This window comes from Saccostrea echinata, unplaced genomic scaffold (assembly GCF_033153115.1).
Source record: "Saccostrea echinata isolate AGI-Se365-2 ecotype Australia unplaced genomic scaffold, CSIRO_AGI_Sech_v1 ptg000025l, whole genome shotgun sequence".
Lineage (NCBI taxonomy): Eukaryota > Metazoa > Mollusca > Bivalvia > Ostreida > Ostreidae > Saccostrea > Saccostrea echinata.
The window spans coordinates 4184660-4200256 of record NW_026889774.1 but is presented as its reverse complement, the minus strand read 5'-3'; the positions used below and the strand labels follow the sequence as shown (position 1 = coordinate 4200256).

Below are 15597 nucleotides of genomic sequence, written 5' to 3'. Positions count from 1 at the left end.
ATGTGATATTTATGGCGTATGGCATTTTAGTAAGGTAATTACGATTTATGCTTATGAGTTGTGGAAATATAATATAAAATCAAATTTCTCAAGCTCTACAATTGAAATGAACTTAAACGAATTCGACAAACTAATATAGAGATCAATCTATGCCAATCAATGTTCGCTTATATTTTTTACTCATCAATTAAAGAAATATCTTTATTTAATTCTAATAATTTCAAGATACAAGGTTGTTGAACAGAGTAGCAAAACTTTATAAAAATAAAACTCTTTAAATTATGTTTTATTCTCTGACATAAAATATCAGCTCCTTCTAGTGTGTAAAATATTTTTCCAGTCTCGTTCTCGTTATGAAATTTTTTTTGGTGCTCTTTTTTGCAACTACATATATGTCTAATGAATCTTGCATTTTATTAACTTCCAGGAAGAATATGTCGATTCCTGTCAAAGAAAAGAGCGACAAGAAATGCTTCAGCAATTGCTGTACAAAATATGAAGATCTTGTTGAATCATTTTTTGAACGTCTTGGGAATTTTATCAGCCATAATCCCATAGTCATATTGATAATGTGCATTTTAGTTAATGGCGCATTTATGTCTGGTTTCATATGGTTCCAGTCCGAAAACGATGTTGAAGTTCTCTATACACCGGAAAAGAGTCAGTCATTCACAGATAGGGAATACATAAAACGCATTTACAATAATCTTCTGTAGAAAATTTTCAACCACATCAATTATCGGATTTTGGAATTTATGCAGATGTTATTATTATTTCAAAAGATAGGACAAATATGAACTCATCCATATTTGCAGAAATGAGACAAATTGACAAGTATATAAAAAATTCAATATTTTCTACTGATTTTAGTGGTAAAATGAAATACTTCAAAGACTTATGTGCAATGTACATGGGAAAGTGTGTTATATATGGCGAAATTGTCCTGTCTCCTAAATTTCAGCTCGATTTTGCGTCGGGGAAAGCTACTTTTCCAGTAAACAATGGAAGACTTCTCTCACCCATCTTAGGCAACGCAAAAAGCAAAAATGGCACCCTGGTTTCAACTACTGGAATAAAACTACGCTAATTATCTCCGTCAAGATTCCCTGCTATCATCGAACTGGGAGAGCAGTTTTCTTGAAAAGATCAAGATGTTGAAGACAAATCTAACAGATATTTCTTATGCAACATCAGAATCACTTGGAAAAGAGTTAAAAAAGAATACAAATGGTGACATTCAATTTTTCTCCCTTACATTTACACTAATGTTGACTTATGCTTGTATTGCCTCTTCGTCATCTTTTTTAACGTGCAACAACGTTGCAAATCGCATAATGCTCGGGCTAGCAGGTGCTCTCGCACCGATACTCGGGATAGGATCGGCAATAGGAATAGTCAGCGCCATTGGAATAAAGTTTACAAGTATTGTTGGTGTGATGCCGTTTCTTGTCATTGGTAACAAATTTTTTAAAGCATTCTTTTTAGAAATTAATGCTATTTGTAATCTGCTATTTATAATCATGCAGGTTGATAAAAACTTAATATTATATTTCATTAAATACATTGTTAAATTTATCTTTTTTTTCATTTTGAAGTTACAAAAAAGAAATGCAAATAATGTTTGGAAATACTAAAGCGTCTTTTTTGTCGATAAAATTATTACACGTGTAATGTAAATTGTACAACTTCTTGTACTTATTATTCAGTTTTTCATTAAGAATTGTATATTATCAATTTAACGACCCTCTGATAGGTATAGGCATTGATGACATGTTCATATTAATGTCTGGAATTGCTGAGGCTCCAGCTCTTTCTACTTCTTCAATTGAGGAAAGGATGGAACATATGTTGAAGAAAAGTGGGATTGCCATAACAATAACTTCTATCACTGACCTGCTGGCATTTGGTATTGGAGCAACATCCGTGTTTATTAGCATAAAAAACTTTTGCATCTTTACAGGTAATTTCATTTATAAAAATTACTTACCCTTTGGGCTTAAGAAAAAAAAAAGGCTCAACAGAGCAAAACTTTATCATACGAATAAATGTAGTAACGCTTTAAAAATTTTATTTAATCATTGAACATTTATATAAGGTGGTATGAATTTTACATGACATTTTGTAAATTTTCAAAGAAAATGGGGAAAATAGTTTTGGACAATTGCTGCAAATAAGACATCTTAGATCTTAATGTGCTGTTGACACACGTACGATGTAAATATCTACTTAATCATAGAAAGAAGAATCAGGTCGACTTTTATTTTTTTTGATTTTAAAACTATTCATGGAGATGTAAGACATTATTTGTCATTATTTTGAAATCTTGTAATAGTACCTCAATTTAGTGTGTAAATAATGGGCTAACAATCAACAATCATCAATGATAGATAAAAAATTGAAATCTTAAAAAACAGCATAAATATAAAATCAAACAACAATATATGACGAATATCAAGATTATTACAAATAGCATTGTCTATACCAATTGAATGCTTCAATATATACATTTTGCTGAAAATTAAATGTTGGCCGATGTTGTAATGAAAGACTCGTGATAGATTCGAATACATGTTGTAAATTGTGCAAATGAACAAACGTGTTTTTAATGGCATGATAGCCGGATTGTATCGTTTGATGTCGAGGTCATCCTGTACCAAATACTAATAATTTTTCAACCCACGGAGCAAACACAAACAATCCAGCAGAACTGATGTCTCACTGTCGTGTGGGGTGATATAATTTACGTCATTTACATTATGAAGAATAAATGATATTTTATTACAAATAAACCACATCCTTCATTATTGCTTCAAATTTTATAAAGATTATATATTCAGTCCTGGTGCTGCAATTTGGGTGTCTGGCCTTTGAAGGAGAGATAATATTCATTAAGAAATCTGAATAATGAAGTTTTCATGAATCAATTGTCCTGCACATGAATAAATTTGTTCTTATCAATTCTCCGTCGTTGTAAATAAAATTGACAAACCTCTGATCATGATTTATTAACATTTAGATGAAAAGTACACACTTCAACTATCCGTATTTTTTTTGGCTAAAGTTCAATCCATTTAGATAAAAGATGCTTAATTTTAACACTTGCACACATAAGTTGAAGATATGAAATCAGTGATTGGAGTTGAATTTTCTAAACATTTTAGAAAAATACTTACGAAAGGTATACAATTAAAAAAAATGGGTTTAAATTTATGATTTTTAAGATTTATTCTCGTCGATTCCTTATTCATAAATCCTAATGGAGAAAGATATTCTGATTTGAAAATTTCAGTTTGGTATAATGTTCATTTATAATATCCAAAGCAAAATACAGTTTTCCCTTGATTTAGCGGCATTTATGAACAAAACATTGATTCCATAATCTTTACAAAGCAGTATAGATAAGAAATTATTCATAATTAAAATAAAATTTTAAAAAGTTTAGAATTTTAGTATGGTATTTTAAAATAATCTTGTTTTAGTTCATTTTACTATAGCTGGTCCCTTTGTCAGATTACGTGTGTCATTAACTGATACGGATAAACTTTTAATAAAGTATATCAGGTTTTAAATGTACTTCGAAAACTTTCTACACAAAATTATGATGATCTTTAAATTCAAACTTTGAAAACCAAGATTCCTGTTTTTTGTATGTAATATAAATTTTATTTTATTTATTCGATTTCAAACAATTTTTCAACATTGGAGTTTTGTTCGAAGATAATCAGATTTAATCTGAAGGAGGTATAATTTTATTAAGACAATCTATCTTCACTCTGTACTTGAATGTTCAATACTGATTTTTTTCGTTCTTTGTTCTTTGCAACATTTGCAGTTTCGTGTTTTCTTTGATCATAATTTCGCAATTATGAAAAATGATGTGTTTTATACTCCTTACATCAAAAGAATAAAAATATTTGAAGACTGACAAAGTGTAGAAAATCTGTTTATTTGAGCGTTTCCTTACTACAAAAAGTTCTGTTTAATAACATGCCGGGGAAGTTTAAGGCGGATTTCTTCTTGAGAAAAGGTTTGTGAAAAGTCTCGATAATTATAATTGCACATTTTAAACACTATATTCGAGGTGGCCTTTTAAATTTGATATCTAGTAATCTGTGAAACGCAAGGGAATAATAATTAATGAGACAGATGATAAAGGAACAGCATATTCTTCATGATCAAAATATCATTAGATTTTATCTTTATTAAAGACTGTTGTAGCTACGCTGATTTTTTTTGGTATAGTTTACACATTTATGCATGAAGCAGTTCATTTCTTCCCAAAAAAGTTTCAGAATTTAAAGTAATCTTTCAAAGACGACATTGGTAGTTTTCTATAAATAAAGGAAAAACATGGAAATTTTTTTCTTTCCTTAAAACAAAACAAAACAATATAGTGTCGAGTTTCCAAGACATGCACCCGAGTTACCTGTTTTATGCCTACATACATGTAACTAAATTAACCGAAGACGCTAACATTAATTCACGTTAATGATTGAAATGTCTGATCTGAACTTAATTTGTTTGCCATTTTAAGGTTTGCGTCACTTTGTTTCTGCATCTTTTTCACATTTAATTTGGCGAGGTTATTTTCATTTACTAAAATTCTTTGATAAAGGTTTCATTTTGGTGTTCCATTCTTGTGTAAGCAGCAGAGATACAAGTGTCTACACATGTATGTTTTCACAATCCTTGGTTATAATCGAGATGGCACTGTATGCATTACCCCACCTCCCCCGAGTCAATATGAAGTGTACAAATGCTGTTATACCAACATGTAAACAAATTAAACGCATTAAATATAACGGTATGGTTAGATTTGAGGATAATACACGGAGTGTCGACCAGTGCCCCCCCCCCCCCCCCCCCCCAGACGTCTCCATCTACAGTACACTCAGAATGAATTCCAATCTTTATGGCAGTATAGCACAGAAAGAGAGGTATGTATAGACGTTAATGACAAGCTAACTACTATAAACTATATGACAAATGTGTTAGCTTCATGCAGCTTTTTAATCATCAGCTTCTGTTATTTACGAGTATGTAGACAGTATATTTTTTTTTATTATCACCTGCATGTGGCGTATCTCTCAGTAAGTACTTCGGTACGCCATGGCGTGTTCTGCGTACAATTTATTTTTGAACTGAGGCTCCATAAAGTATAAAACAAAACAAATGAACCCAATAAGATGATTTATATCTGTAATTTACAAATAACAGAGAAAAGGCACATTTTTTATATTTAGACATTTACATTTAGTTTATTGCATTTAGTCTGTTTGCTTAATACTCAGGGACAGAGAAGAAGAATTTCAAAGTATTAATGCATTTTTGCTATATCATTAATAGAACCCTGCTCAAACACCAGAACCCCTGAGCCAGGAGCCATGAAATTCACACTTTTAAAAGAGACGCCGTTCCTCATCATAAATATGTATTTAGTTTGTTTGTTTAATATCCAAGAGCAGAGGAAAAGATTTTTAAAGAAATAATGCATTTTTCATTATACATATATATTCAACAGAGCCCCTTTTCTAGCACAGAACAATTTCGGTAGAGAGCTCAATGTTTATTACAATCATGCCAACAGTTTGACTGATTGATGCTCGGAAGTAGAAAAGAAGATTTTTAAAGATCGCATTAATTTTTTAATGGTTTTAGTCCCATCCCTCAGGGCCAGGGGGCAGGGGCCATGAATTTCACATGTTTTACTCCCCTTTACCCATAAATGCTATATGTCAAAATTGGTTGAAATTGGTTCAGTGGTTCCAGAGGAGAAGCTGAAAATGTTTAAATGTTAACGCACGTCGCACGACGACGGACGAAAACGGATAGCAATAGGTTACCTGAGCAAACTCAGTTGACCTAAAAATTAGCAGTAAAACCATCATTTCCTGATGACTTTTTAAATTTAATTCGTTATAACAAATTAAAAAAAAAGTTAAAATGAAATAAATTCGTAATAACACATTTAAAAACTCGTTTAAAGGAATTCAATGTTAATAAAAATTTTGAGTTCGATAAATGAATTCAATTTGTTATAACTAATTTTTGAATTAAGTAGAATGAGTTCAACAAATCTATTATAACAGTTAAATTCGTTATATCGAATAAAAAAATATTTAACAAATTAAATTCTTTTTAACAAATCTTATATATCCAATTTTTCATTTCAACAAATTTGACTATTCGTGACATCGAAAATATTTTTGATAGGTCATAAACTGCCTTTTGTACATTCAGGATGTTTGTACGGAAGCCTATTTAGGACCTATCAAAAATATTTTTGAATTCGATATAACGAATTGTTGAATTTGATATAACGAGTTTATTTCGTTATAACAATTTTTTGAATTCGTAAAAACGAATTAAATTCGTTTAATCAAATTCGACAATTATGGTCTATAGAAAAATATATATGAATTCGATATAACAAATTTAAGAATTCCGCTCACGAAATTAATTCATCATAACAAATTCAAGAATTCGTTTCAATGAATATAATTCGTTATAACAATGTTTTGAATTCGTAAAAACGAGTTTAATTCGTTATAATAAATTTTTGAATTTATTTCAATGGATTCAACATATTTGTTAAAGGTGCTTGGACACAGATTTGAAGTTAAAATTTTCTCAAATTTTATGTATAATTTCATGACTTATATGTTGCTATAGCATTTCGTACTAAAATATAATAAAAATCTTATTTCCTCTCGAAGTTATTGAAACTTCAAATTCCTGGACGCGTTTGATTGACACATCTTTGCACTTTCACAAATTTTAATTTTTGTTCTTAATACTTAAGAAAAGTGGCAATTTTGTTGTGTATTAATGAAAAATATTAAAACTATAATCCAGAAAATTCAGAGTAGAAATGTTCGAAATCAAAACCCACTCACAGTATTGTCAGTCCGTGCTCAGTGGTGTGTGCAGACTTTAACAATTGAACACACCCGGTGAATTGAAAACATTAACAATAACAGAGCTCGTGCCCTGTTTACAACAACAGTTTACGTTTCACGGGTGTATTCAATTTGTTAAACTCTGTACTCAACACTGAGCACAGGCTGACGATATTAGCGAGGAGGTTTGCTTTCGCACATTTCTACTCTGAATTTTCTGGATTATAGATGTAATGTTTTTCATTAATACACAACAAAATCGCTTCTTTTCATAAATATTAAGGATAAAGATAAAATTTGTGAAAGTGCAAGGATGTGTTAATCAAACGCGTCCAGGAATTCGTAGTTCCAATAATTTCCAGATAAAATAAGTTTTTAATTATATTTTCGTGTGAAATGCTATTGCAATATATAAGTCGTGATATTATACATAAAATTTGAGAAACTATTAACTTCAAATCTGTGTCCAAGCACCTTTAAAATAGATGAAATTCGTTTTAACAGATTCAAAAAATTGATAAAACGAATCAAATTCGTCATAACAAATCTGACAATTCGTTTATCGAATTAAGAGAAAATGTTTTTGATAGGTCCTAAATGGGCTTCCGTACGTTTGAGATAAACTCCCCAGACTACTGTCAAGTTAGACACAGAGAGACAATCGCAGATTACGCAATTACAAGTTCTCTGTGATTATGATTTTTTTTTCAGAGAAAATACGAAGTCTAATGATCTTTTTAAAAATTCGTTCAGGTATTTTCAGCTGTAACCAGGAAAACAAAACATATCACTGAAAATACATTTAAAAACTCATAAATTATTAACAGAGAGTTTTTTGTCAAATAACGTAAGGGTAAGCATTCGCATATAGACCATATAATTTTCCACAAAGGGGCCAATTCTAGAAGAAATGAAAGAAAAAAGAAAGCCAGACTCTCATTGTGGTACTCATCATTCGTCACAAATTTCAAACTTATATGAATTTATAATAAAGAAAACACAAGAAGAAAATAACATACTTAATTATTTACAATACACACTCTGTTAGAATGTCATTTATTTATTTAATTACAAAATGAGTAAGTGTTAGCAGTAAATAATTTTAAATACAAATAATGGACTTTTGCGAGAAGCACTGACTTTTACAGTTGACGGCTTACTTTGACATTTAAACCTGCGTTACGTACGGAGGTACGGAATTGATAATAAATAAGAAAACCTAAATAGTGGTTAGAGTTATGGTATATGGGGCACTTACATTATTTTCCAACACAAGAGATGATTGGAGGTAGAATAACATTACTTAAATTACCTTATTCATGAGAGATAGTATCTCCTTTTATTCTCATTTTCTGAAGGAATCAAATAAATAAGAAAAGACGTTTTGGAAGGAAGTAGTTGGTAAAGGTGCGAAGGGAGGGGTTAAAAGTAGGATTGTTGCCGTTTCCTTCCTCAACAACGTAATATGGGCTTTGAAATGGCCCATTATTATCGTTTTATTAACTATTAAACTAAATATTTATACTACAAAAGAGCTTCCGTATATTTTCCTGGTGTAAAAGTAAGTCGTCGATTGTAAAAGTCAGCGCTTCTCGCAAAAGTCCAATTGTAACAATTTAATTAAAAAGCATTAACAAGCCAATTCAAAGATTCTGTGTTCCCCGCTTAAGGATAACGAAGAAGGTGGAAAAACTAAAAAAAATATGCAGATGAAGAAATAAAAAAAGTCAACCTTAAATAACCTTTTAGCTTTTGGCATTAAGTCAACATGAGTCTTTCTAAAATTAAAGAAATTCATGACCTAATATTTCATTGAAAAAGCTTACAGAAAAACTAAAAAAACTAAAATTATCAATTGAAAACTATGTATGCAATCTGTATTTCTGACCTTGATCTTTTGACCTTAAAATCAATATGTTTTTGAGGCCATAGGTAGGAGTATATTAAATTTCATTGCAAAATCTCAAGTGCTTTTTTAAGATAATATAGTCTTGAAAGAAAAGTGTTACACAGACAGAATTTGTGAATATCTGACCTTGACATTTAACTTTTCGACCTCAAAACCAATATGGGTCCTCTTAAAGCCATAAGAACTTGTGATATAAAGTTTCATTGTAAAAGCTAAAAGACTCTTTAAGATATCGCTCAGAAACGAAAGTGTTTCACACAGACAGAATTTATAAAATTTCTGATCTTAAGTTTGATCTTTTGATTTCATAATCATTAGGAGTCTTCTTTAGATCATAGGGAGTTTCTACATTCATTGCAAAAGTTCAAAGGTGTCTTGAGATATCGCCTAAAACGAAAGTGTTATAAATACACATAGATACAATCACATACCGTCAGATGGACGGACAGACAGACAGACACAAACCAATATTCCCCACTTTCAGTGCACGCAGGGGACAATCAATGGAGGATTAATTATTAGATTAATTTAGTTTCCCTATGTACAAAACACGTAACATAATGTTATAGAAAATATGACAACAGAGAGATTCTTAGCATTTCACTTTACAAAATCATTGAATAGGTTCTAAGTATATTTCTTTTTCAGTATTGTGTATCTCTTCTATGGTACTGTAAATATGAGTTGATGATCTATCATGCAACTCCTCAGGCGAAAATCCATCATTTTGAAATGTCGAGTAAGAGTTATCGCCCACTACAGGTCGACTCTCGTAAGCATTCCTATAAAAGGATATTTTTTTATGAATCAACTTCTTTAATATAACACACACTGCAATTTCCATTAATTCATTAGTGATTAAATAAATGTTTCTTCCCACAGTATTGCAAGTTTCAAATTTTGAAGAAATAAATCTTGAAAGGAAGATATTCATTAAAAAAACACTTACAGATAACACTAAATAGAACTAAATGTATAGTACTTAGTCTCTTGTTCAAAATGAATACACTCTCAGATTCTTATATATTTCTTAAACTAAAAAATGAAATTATAATCTTGTTTTATGCCTATAAAATCTTACAAAGGTGGTTTCTTTCTCTTGATGAAGCAAAATATAACAGCAATCAATGTGACAATAATGATGACGACTCCTACCGAGGATCCAATGTAAACACCAGTTAACGATGTTTTCTCAACTTTAGGTGCATCTTCTTTAAAAAACAAAAGAATGATGTTAAAAAATTACAGAACTAAGCTGTAATTTATTTTGTATCTTAGGCCAATGAAATGTGTATTCTTTTTATGATATACCATACCTTATTCTTTCGTTGAAGTATTCAAACAAATCTTTCGTTGAAAGATTAAAAAAAAATGCAAATCAACTTTTGCGAAAATGTCTCTTCGAAGAAGGTTGAAAAGGAGAATAAAACATCTGCTTTTACGCTACCTTTTCACTTCTTAAATAATGAAAATGCTTCATATTTTCGACCAGGCATACCTTTATACTAGCTAGGTTTTTAAGTTTATTGTGGACATTTTGCAGTGATTATGTCTTATCTGAAAGGGCATCAAAATTTAAGTCTTTAGATTAAATTAAATTAATAACTCTCCAGTAAAAATATGGAATTACTACATCGACATTAACCATCGACATGGAAAATCTTTGTTAAAAAATTTAAAAGATTTGTACGTTTCATGACTATATCGGATTTTCAAATCAAAACTTAAAGAAATGTTTGAATAGTACACTTTTATATGTTGTTAAAAATATCAATATCGATGATAAAATCAGTACAAAATACTTGCAAAGCATAATTGAAGCAAATCAGCTGTTTTGTTGTTGGGATATTAAAGTGCACGACCCCCCTCCTTCCAACAGACACACACAAACATACATATGCATCTTGCAATCAAACAAAAAAGAAATTAAAATAAAGGCTACAAACCATGAATTCTATTTTCGAAAGATTTTGTAGTTATACCTTTGCATAATTCTTCCGTGTTTTCATTCCAGGTGCCTTCGGATGTACACACAATATTTGAAGAAGATATAGTAGATTTGTGACTACCTTCACACGTAAATGAGCAACTGTTCCCAATTTTTCTTTGGCAATCAGATGGAAGTTTTCCATTTTTGATTGTTGATGGACATAATCTAACTGAAAAAAAATTACCAGTTCTTAAAACTGATTATATATGATATCATTCATCTTAATATATTTTCTTTCATAGGAAGAAAAAAACTTACGGCATAAATCATTCGTGTCATAACTCCAGTCTCCATTTGAGTTGCATGTAATATTTGAAACCGAAGGATTTTTTCTGAAAGGGCTTGTACATTCATATCTGCATATGTCTCCGATATTTGCCTGACAGCTGATTAGATTGCCATTTAATATTGTCTTCGAACATCCAGAACCTATTTAAATAACAATTTTATTCATGAAATCAACTTTGAATTTGGCAAAATCTTTCAATTGCTCAATGTCCTGGGTATAAACTCCATAATTCAAAGAACCTGAAACATTTGACGGCTAATATGATTGCAACAAATTGTATTCAGGCAGAGTTCTGACATTTAAAAAAAAAATTAAATTAATAGGAAAATACTTAGTATTTTCATCGTCTGTTACTTATTATCAAAAATAGTATTTTAGTCATGATAGTATGCATTTATAAATGTTTTTAAATTTAGGTATTGTCTTACTTAAACAAATTGTTCTTGTGTCTTGGCTCCAGGTGCCTTCAGTGGTACAAAGTAAGCTGTAGGATATGTTACTTTGAGAACATGTGATTTCACACGATTCACCAACTCTTCTACTACAACTGGATGACACAACAGCATTGTCAATGGATGATGGACAGAGAGTCTCTAACGAGAAGAACAAATGTTAAGGAAACCTGTCTCATTAAATCATATTTATAAACTTACTGATGGTATATCTAGCAAATAAATTAGAAATTCTATTGGAAAAAAATCAGGAATATCTAGTTTTGAAAACAATATTGATTCAATGATGCATTTGCATGCTGAGCAAAAAAAAAAAAAAAAAAAAAAAAACCCAGACACGTAATAGTGAACCATGATGAATCCAAAAAGCCCAGACATATAACTTTGAACTCTCTTACTATCTAAGTAAAAAAAAAGTGAAATAAGCGTAAAAAACATATCTGTAAAATAAAAACCTGTACATAGAGAAAATGGGGATGGAACCCATTGACCAACATTATCACATGTAATCGACATGTTGCTAGCAGGTCTATATCCTGGTTTGCAGTCAATGGTGCAAGTTTGTCCAGGGTATGGCAAGCAGTTAAGAAAGTTCACATTTGGTAGAGAAGTAGGACATCTGGAAACTGTAAAAAAGATATTAAGGTACGTCAGCTTTTGAAAAAAAGTTTGATCAGAACCTCTAACTTCAAATTATTTATTACAATTCAATTTTTATGACATATTTGAATTAACGAATGCAAATTATGCAATATTCAATTTAAAATCTGCTCACAAAATTGTAAAGAAAGAAAATTTATGAGGGGGGGGGGAGGCTATTTCTTGTGGTGGAAGAATGTTTAGAAGAAAATTCTTCAAATCTATACATTTCACTGATTTAATATCTTGGAACTTATCTTGGAACTTTAGCATACATGTTTTTACCATGAGATTTGTTTTCGTTATTCTATGCTAGGAATATTAAATATAGGTTTCAATAAATATTTTCAAATCAAATTGTATACATACTCAACAGTCTTTGACAAAAAATGAAGATATATTTAAGAAATCAAGATAAAAATTACATCGTTTTTCGTCTGAAAATCGTATATTTTGACCAGTATCTCAAAATTTACATCACTGATCCAACTTTTTTTCATTATTTTAAATTACACGATGCATTCAACCGATCAGCACTTATGTCATAAAAAGCTTAATACAAGAAAAATATTCTGTTGCCTATCTTGATTTTTAATACCACAAATATGAGGCTGCATGACACCATTTTCATTAACATATTTTTTACTAGAAAAATTAAAAATCTGTAGTAAGTTATATAATTTGCGTGTTTTCCTTTCGTTGTCTATAAGAAACAATTTCCCGTCGAAATGTTTTGATAATAATCCGATGTAGGGACGAACAATGACCACCATAGAATAATCACCGGGGGTCATTTTTCACCGACAAAAAATAACCCTCAGCCGTAGAAAAAATACTTTTTTTTGTAGAAAAAGAGCCTTAGGGGTCTTTATATATATATATATATATATATGTGTGTGTGTGTGTGTCCTATAAAAATTGACCCCCTTTGAAAAAGGACCCCTTTTCCAACATAGTGATACAAAATATATAACAGGTGATTGACGCCAAGGTTTGAACTTCAATGTTCAATTCTTCTTTATGCCTTTTTTGACCAACACTGGACGAACGCGCAATAACGATGTAAAATGCAATAAAACAGCAATTCATTTACATGAATATTTCTATCTATTAAACCTATTGTGTTCTCAAAAAAGGCTTTCTCTTTCATGTTAAAACTTTATTGCCTCCTTGACCATACTTTATGTCCCTACTGCTGTTTCCAGATGAAGGGATTTATTTTTGTTTTTGAAAAATATTAATTGCAGATAAGAGTAAACCGTCAATTAATAACACGTGTATACAATTCACATCTTCCGAGCAATGTGAGTGCCGTGACAGTGTTGAAATCTTGGTGCTCAAGCAATGAGTAACCTGACGAAGCAAACTGTACATAGCACTGACACTTTACACTTAATTCAACTGTAGAATGACATGGCTGATATCGGCCATCGTACATTTCCCCTTTCGATGCAATGCCTGACATTTATTTTTTCTACTTTGCACCAAAAATACATTTCAAATGCAAAATTAATACTGGTTTTCCTTATGTTATTTCCGATTCTCTCACTGTGTTTGGCTAGCACTTAAGCAAATGTAAACAAGAAACTTAATACGTCTGCTTAAATCATATAATAAAACAATTATTGCTGTTTTTTTTCTGTCAGTACGATGATTTTCCACCATCGAAAAACAATGTTCACCTCACCCTTCGGGCTCGATAAATCTTTTAATTACTCCTCAGATTCCTGATCATCGCATTGACCTCAAAAACAGCAATAATTGTATAATGTAATGAGATCAACATATCATCATTTTTTTCCAATTAGGCTTAGGTGAGGATTTTGGCCAACAGGTCTCTTGATTTATTATAATAATCATTTTTTTGCCCCCTAAAAATTTCAACTTTAATCTACAAGGGGTCATTATTCTACAGGGGTCATTTTTCTTCACATAGGGCTTGCAGATTTTTAGGATGATTATACTTTTTCTACGGGCAAAAGGGTAATTTTTCGACGTCGAATTATGACCGGTGGTCATTATATGAGAGCAAAAAATTACCCCGGTCATTATTCTATATGGGTCATTATTCGTCTTTACACCGGCCGTTGCAACAAATATATACGTAGTTATTTGAGGTTTGTTTTTCGATGTCACAATCATCGCTGCTATGGCTTCAAATTCCGGGAATATATAGTTTGACTTTTGTGTTTGTATAGATTATATTGAGACTATAAAATTAATAGACTTTATCATAATTTGATATAAATATATATATAATTGTATTCATTAACCCTTTAACCCACAGAGACGCATTTGGACGCATTTTCAGCATCACAGATATTTAACTGTTGGCGTTTTCTAAATATTAGGGTTACAACAAAACAATTGATATTTTCTGAAACTAGAGAAGAAACTTAACATTTTTTCTACTAAAAAAATTTTCTGTGCGATGTTGAGAAAGTATCATAAACTTGAATTGAATATTGCATATCATTGGAGGAAGTTGATAAAACTACGCATAAATGACTTATTTTGTGCTATCTTCTGTTGACTTTATCTAAATTACAAACACAATAAAATAAAAAATGAATTCCATAACCTGAAAGCTGGGAATATGCCCTACATTTTTTATTCCGGACATTATAAGGTACATGCATCCGTTACAGAGATATTTGTTGTTGAATATTGGAACTTTTACGAGTAAAATACAAATATGACGTCATCTGACGTTTTACATGCACAATGAAATCGTTCATGAGCTCAGTGTAAAACAAACTGGCTCTTTTGATATATGGAACAAATTTATTAAAAAAAATGAATTATTTGTGAAGAAGAGTTAATGTACGACACGTTTTGAGCCATAAACAACATGTAATAAAAGGAATTTTCCGTAGCTTTGGGAGATTTATACATGTAGTAATAGTCTCTCACCCAACGCCCCGATTGCGTGCACCCATTATATCAGAAATCCCTGTCGAAATTTGTGTCAGTCCTACATGTAGTAGAAATACAACAAGAGGCTGGGCCACATCGCTCACCTGAGCTCAAACTGGATAAAAATGGAAAATTTGGGATAAACTAACAAATTCTCCCTCATTGCCTAATCCTTTACAGATTAGCCGGGATTACAAGTATGTGTATTGAAGAAACTGAAAAGTTGAATCTACTGCTACAACAAAAATAAAACGGAGCAAGTAAAATATTTGCCAGCAAATCGCGCGAAAATAGCAAAATGTGCTATTGAATATAAAAACCGCCATTTTACTATTTTTTAAAAGCTGTGGGGAAATGAAAATGAAAGTACAATCAGAAGTATTCGGAAACTACGCTCTATAATTTTGAAAATAAAATAAAAAAAAAAACAAACAAAAAAAAACGTGTTTTTTCACTATAGAAATGAACGGAAAATATTTTTAAAACATCCCCCTCTCCTTTTT

The 15597-nt window shown here is 30.9% G+C and overlaps 1 protein-coding gene and 1 pseudogene across 1 annotated transcript in view; one reads left to right on the top strand and one right to left on the bottom strand.

Moving 5' to 3' along the window:
* The first annotated feature begins 434 nt into the window (after nt 1-434).
* LOC133192448 (patched domain-containing protein 3-like) lies at nt 435-2191 on the top strand (annotated as a pseudogene).
* A 6365-nt stretch (nt 2192-8556) lies between these two features.
* Nucleotides 8557-15597, bottom strand: part of LOC133192447 (low-density lipoprotein receptor-related protein 4-like) — a 30778-nt gene continuing 23737 nt past the window's right edge. The window contains exons 18-23 of the mRNA XM_061328453.1: nt 11995-12165; nt 11516-11680; nt 11057-11227; nt 10791-10967; nt 9890-10019; nt 8557-9590 (exon numbers count right to left, since the gene is read on the bottom strand). Coding sequence (XP_061184437.1) covers nt 9422-9590; nt 9890-10019; nt 10791-10967; nt 11057-11227; nt 11516-11680; nt 11995-12165 — 983 coding nt within the window. The 3' untranslated portion in view covers nt 8557-9421. The remainder of the gene's footprint in view (nt 9591-9889; nt 10020-10790; nt 10968-11056; nt 11228-11515; nt 11681-11994; nt 12166-15597) is intronic.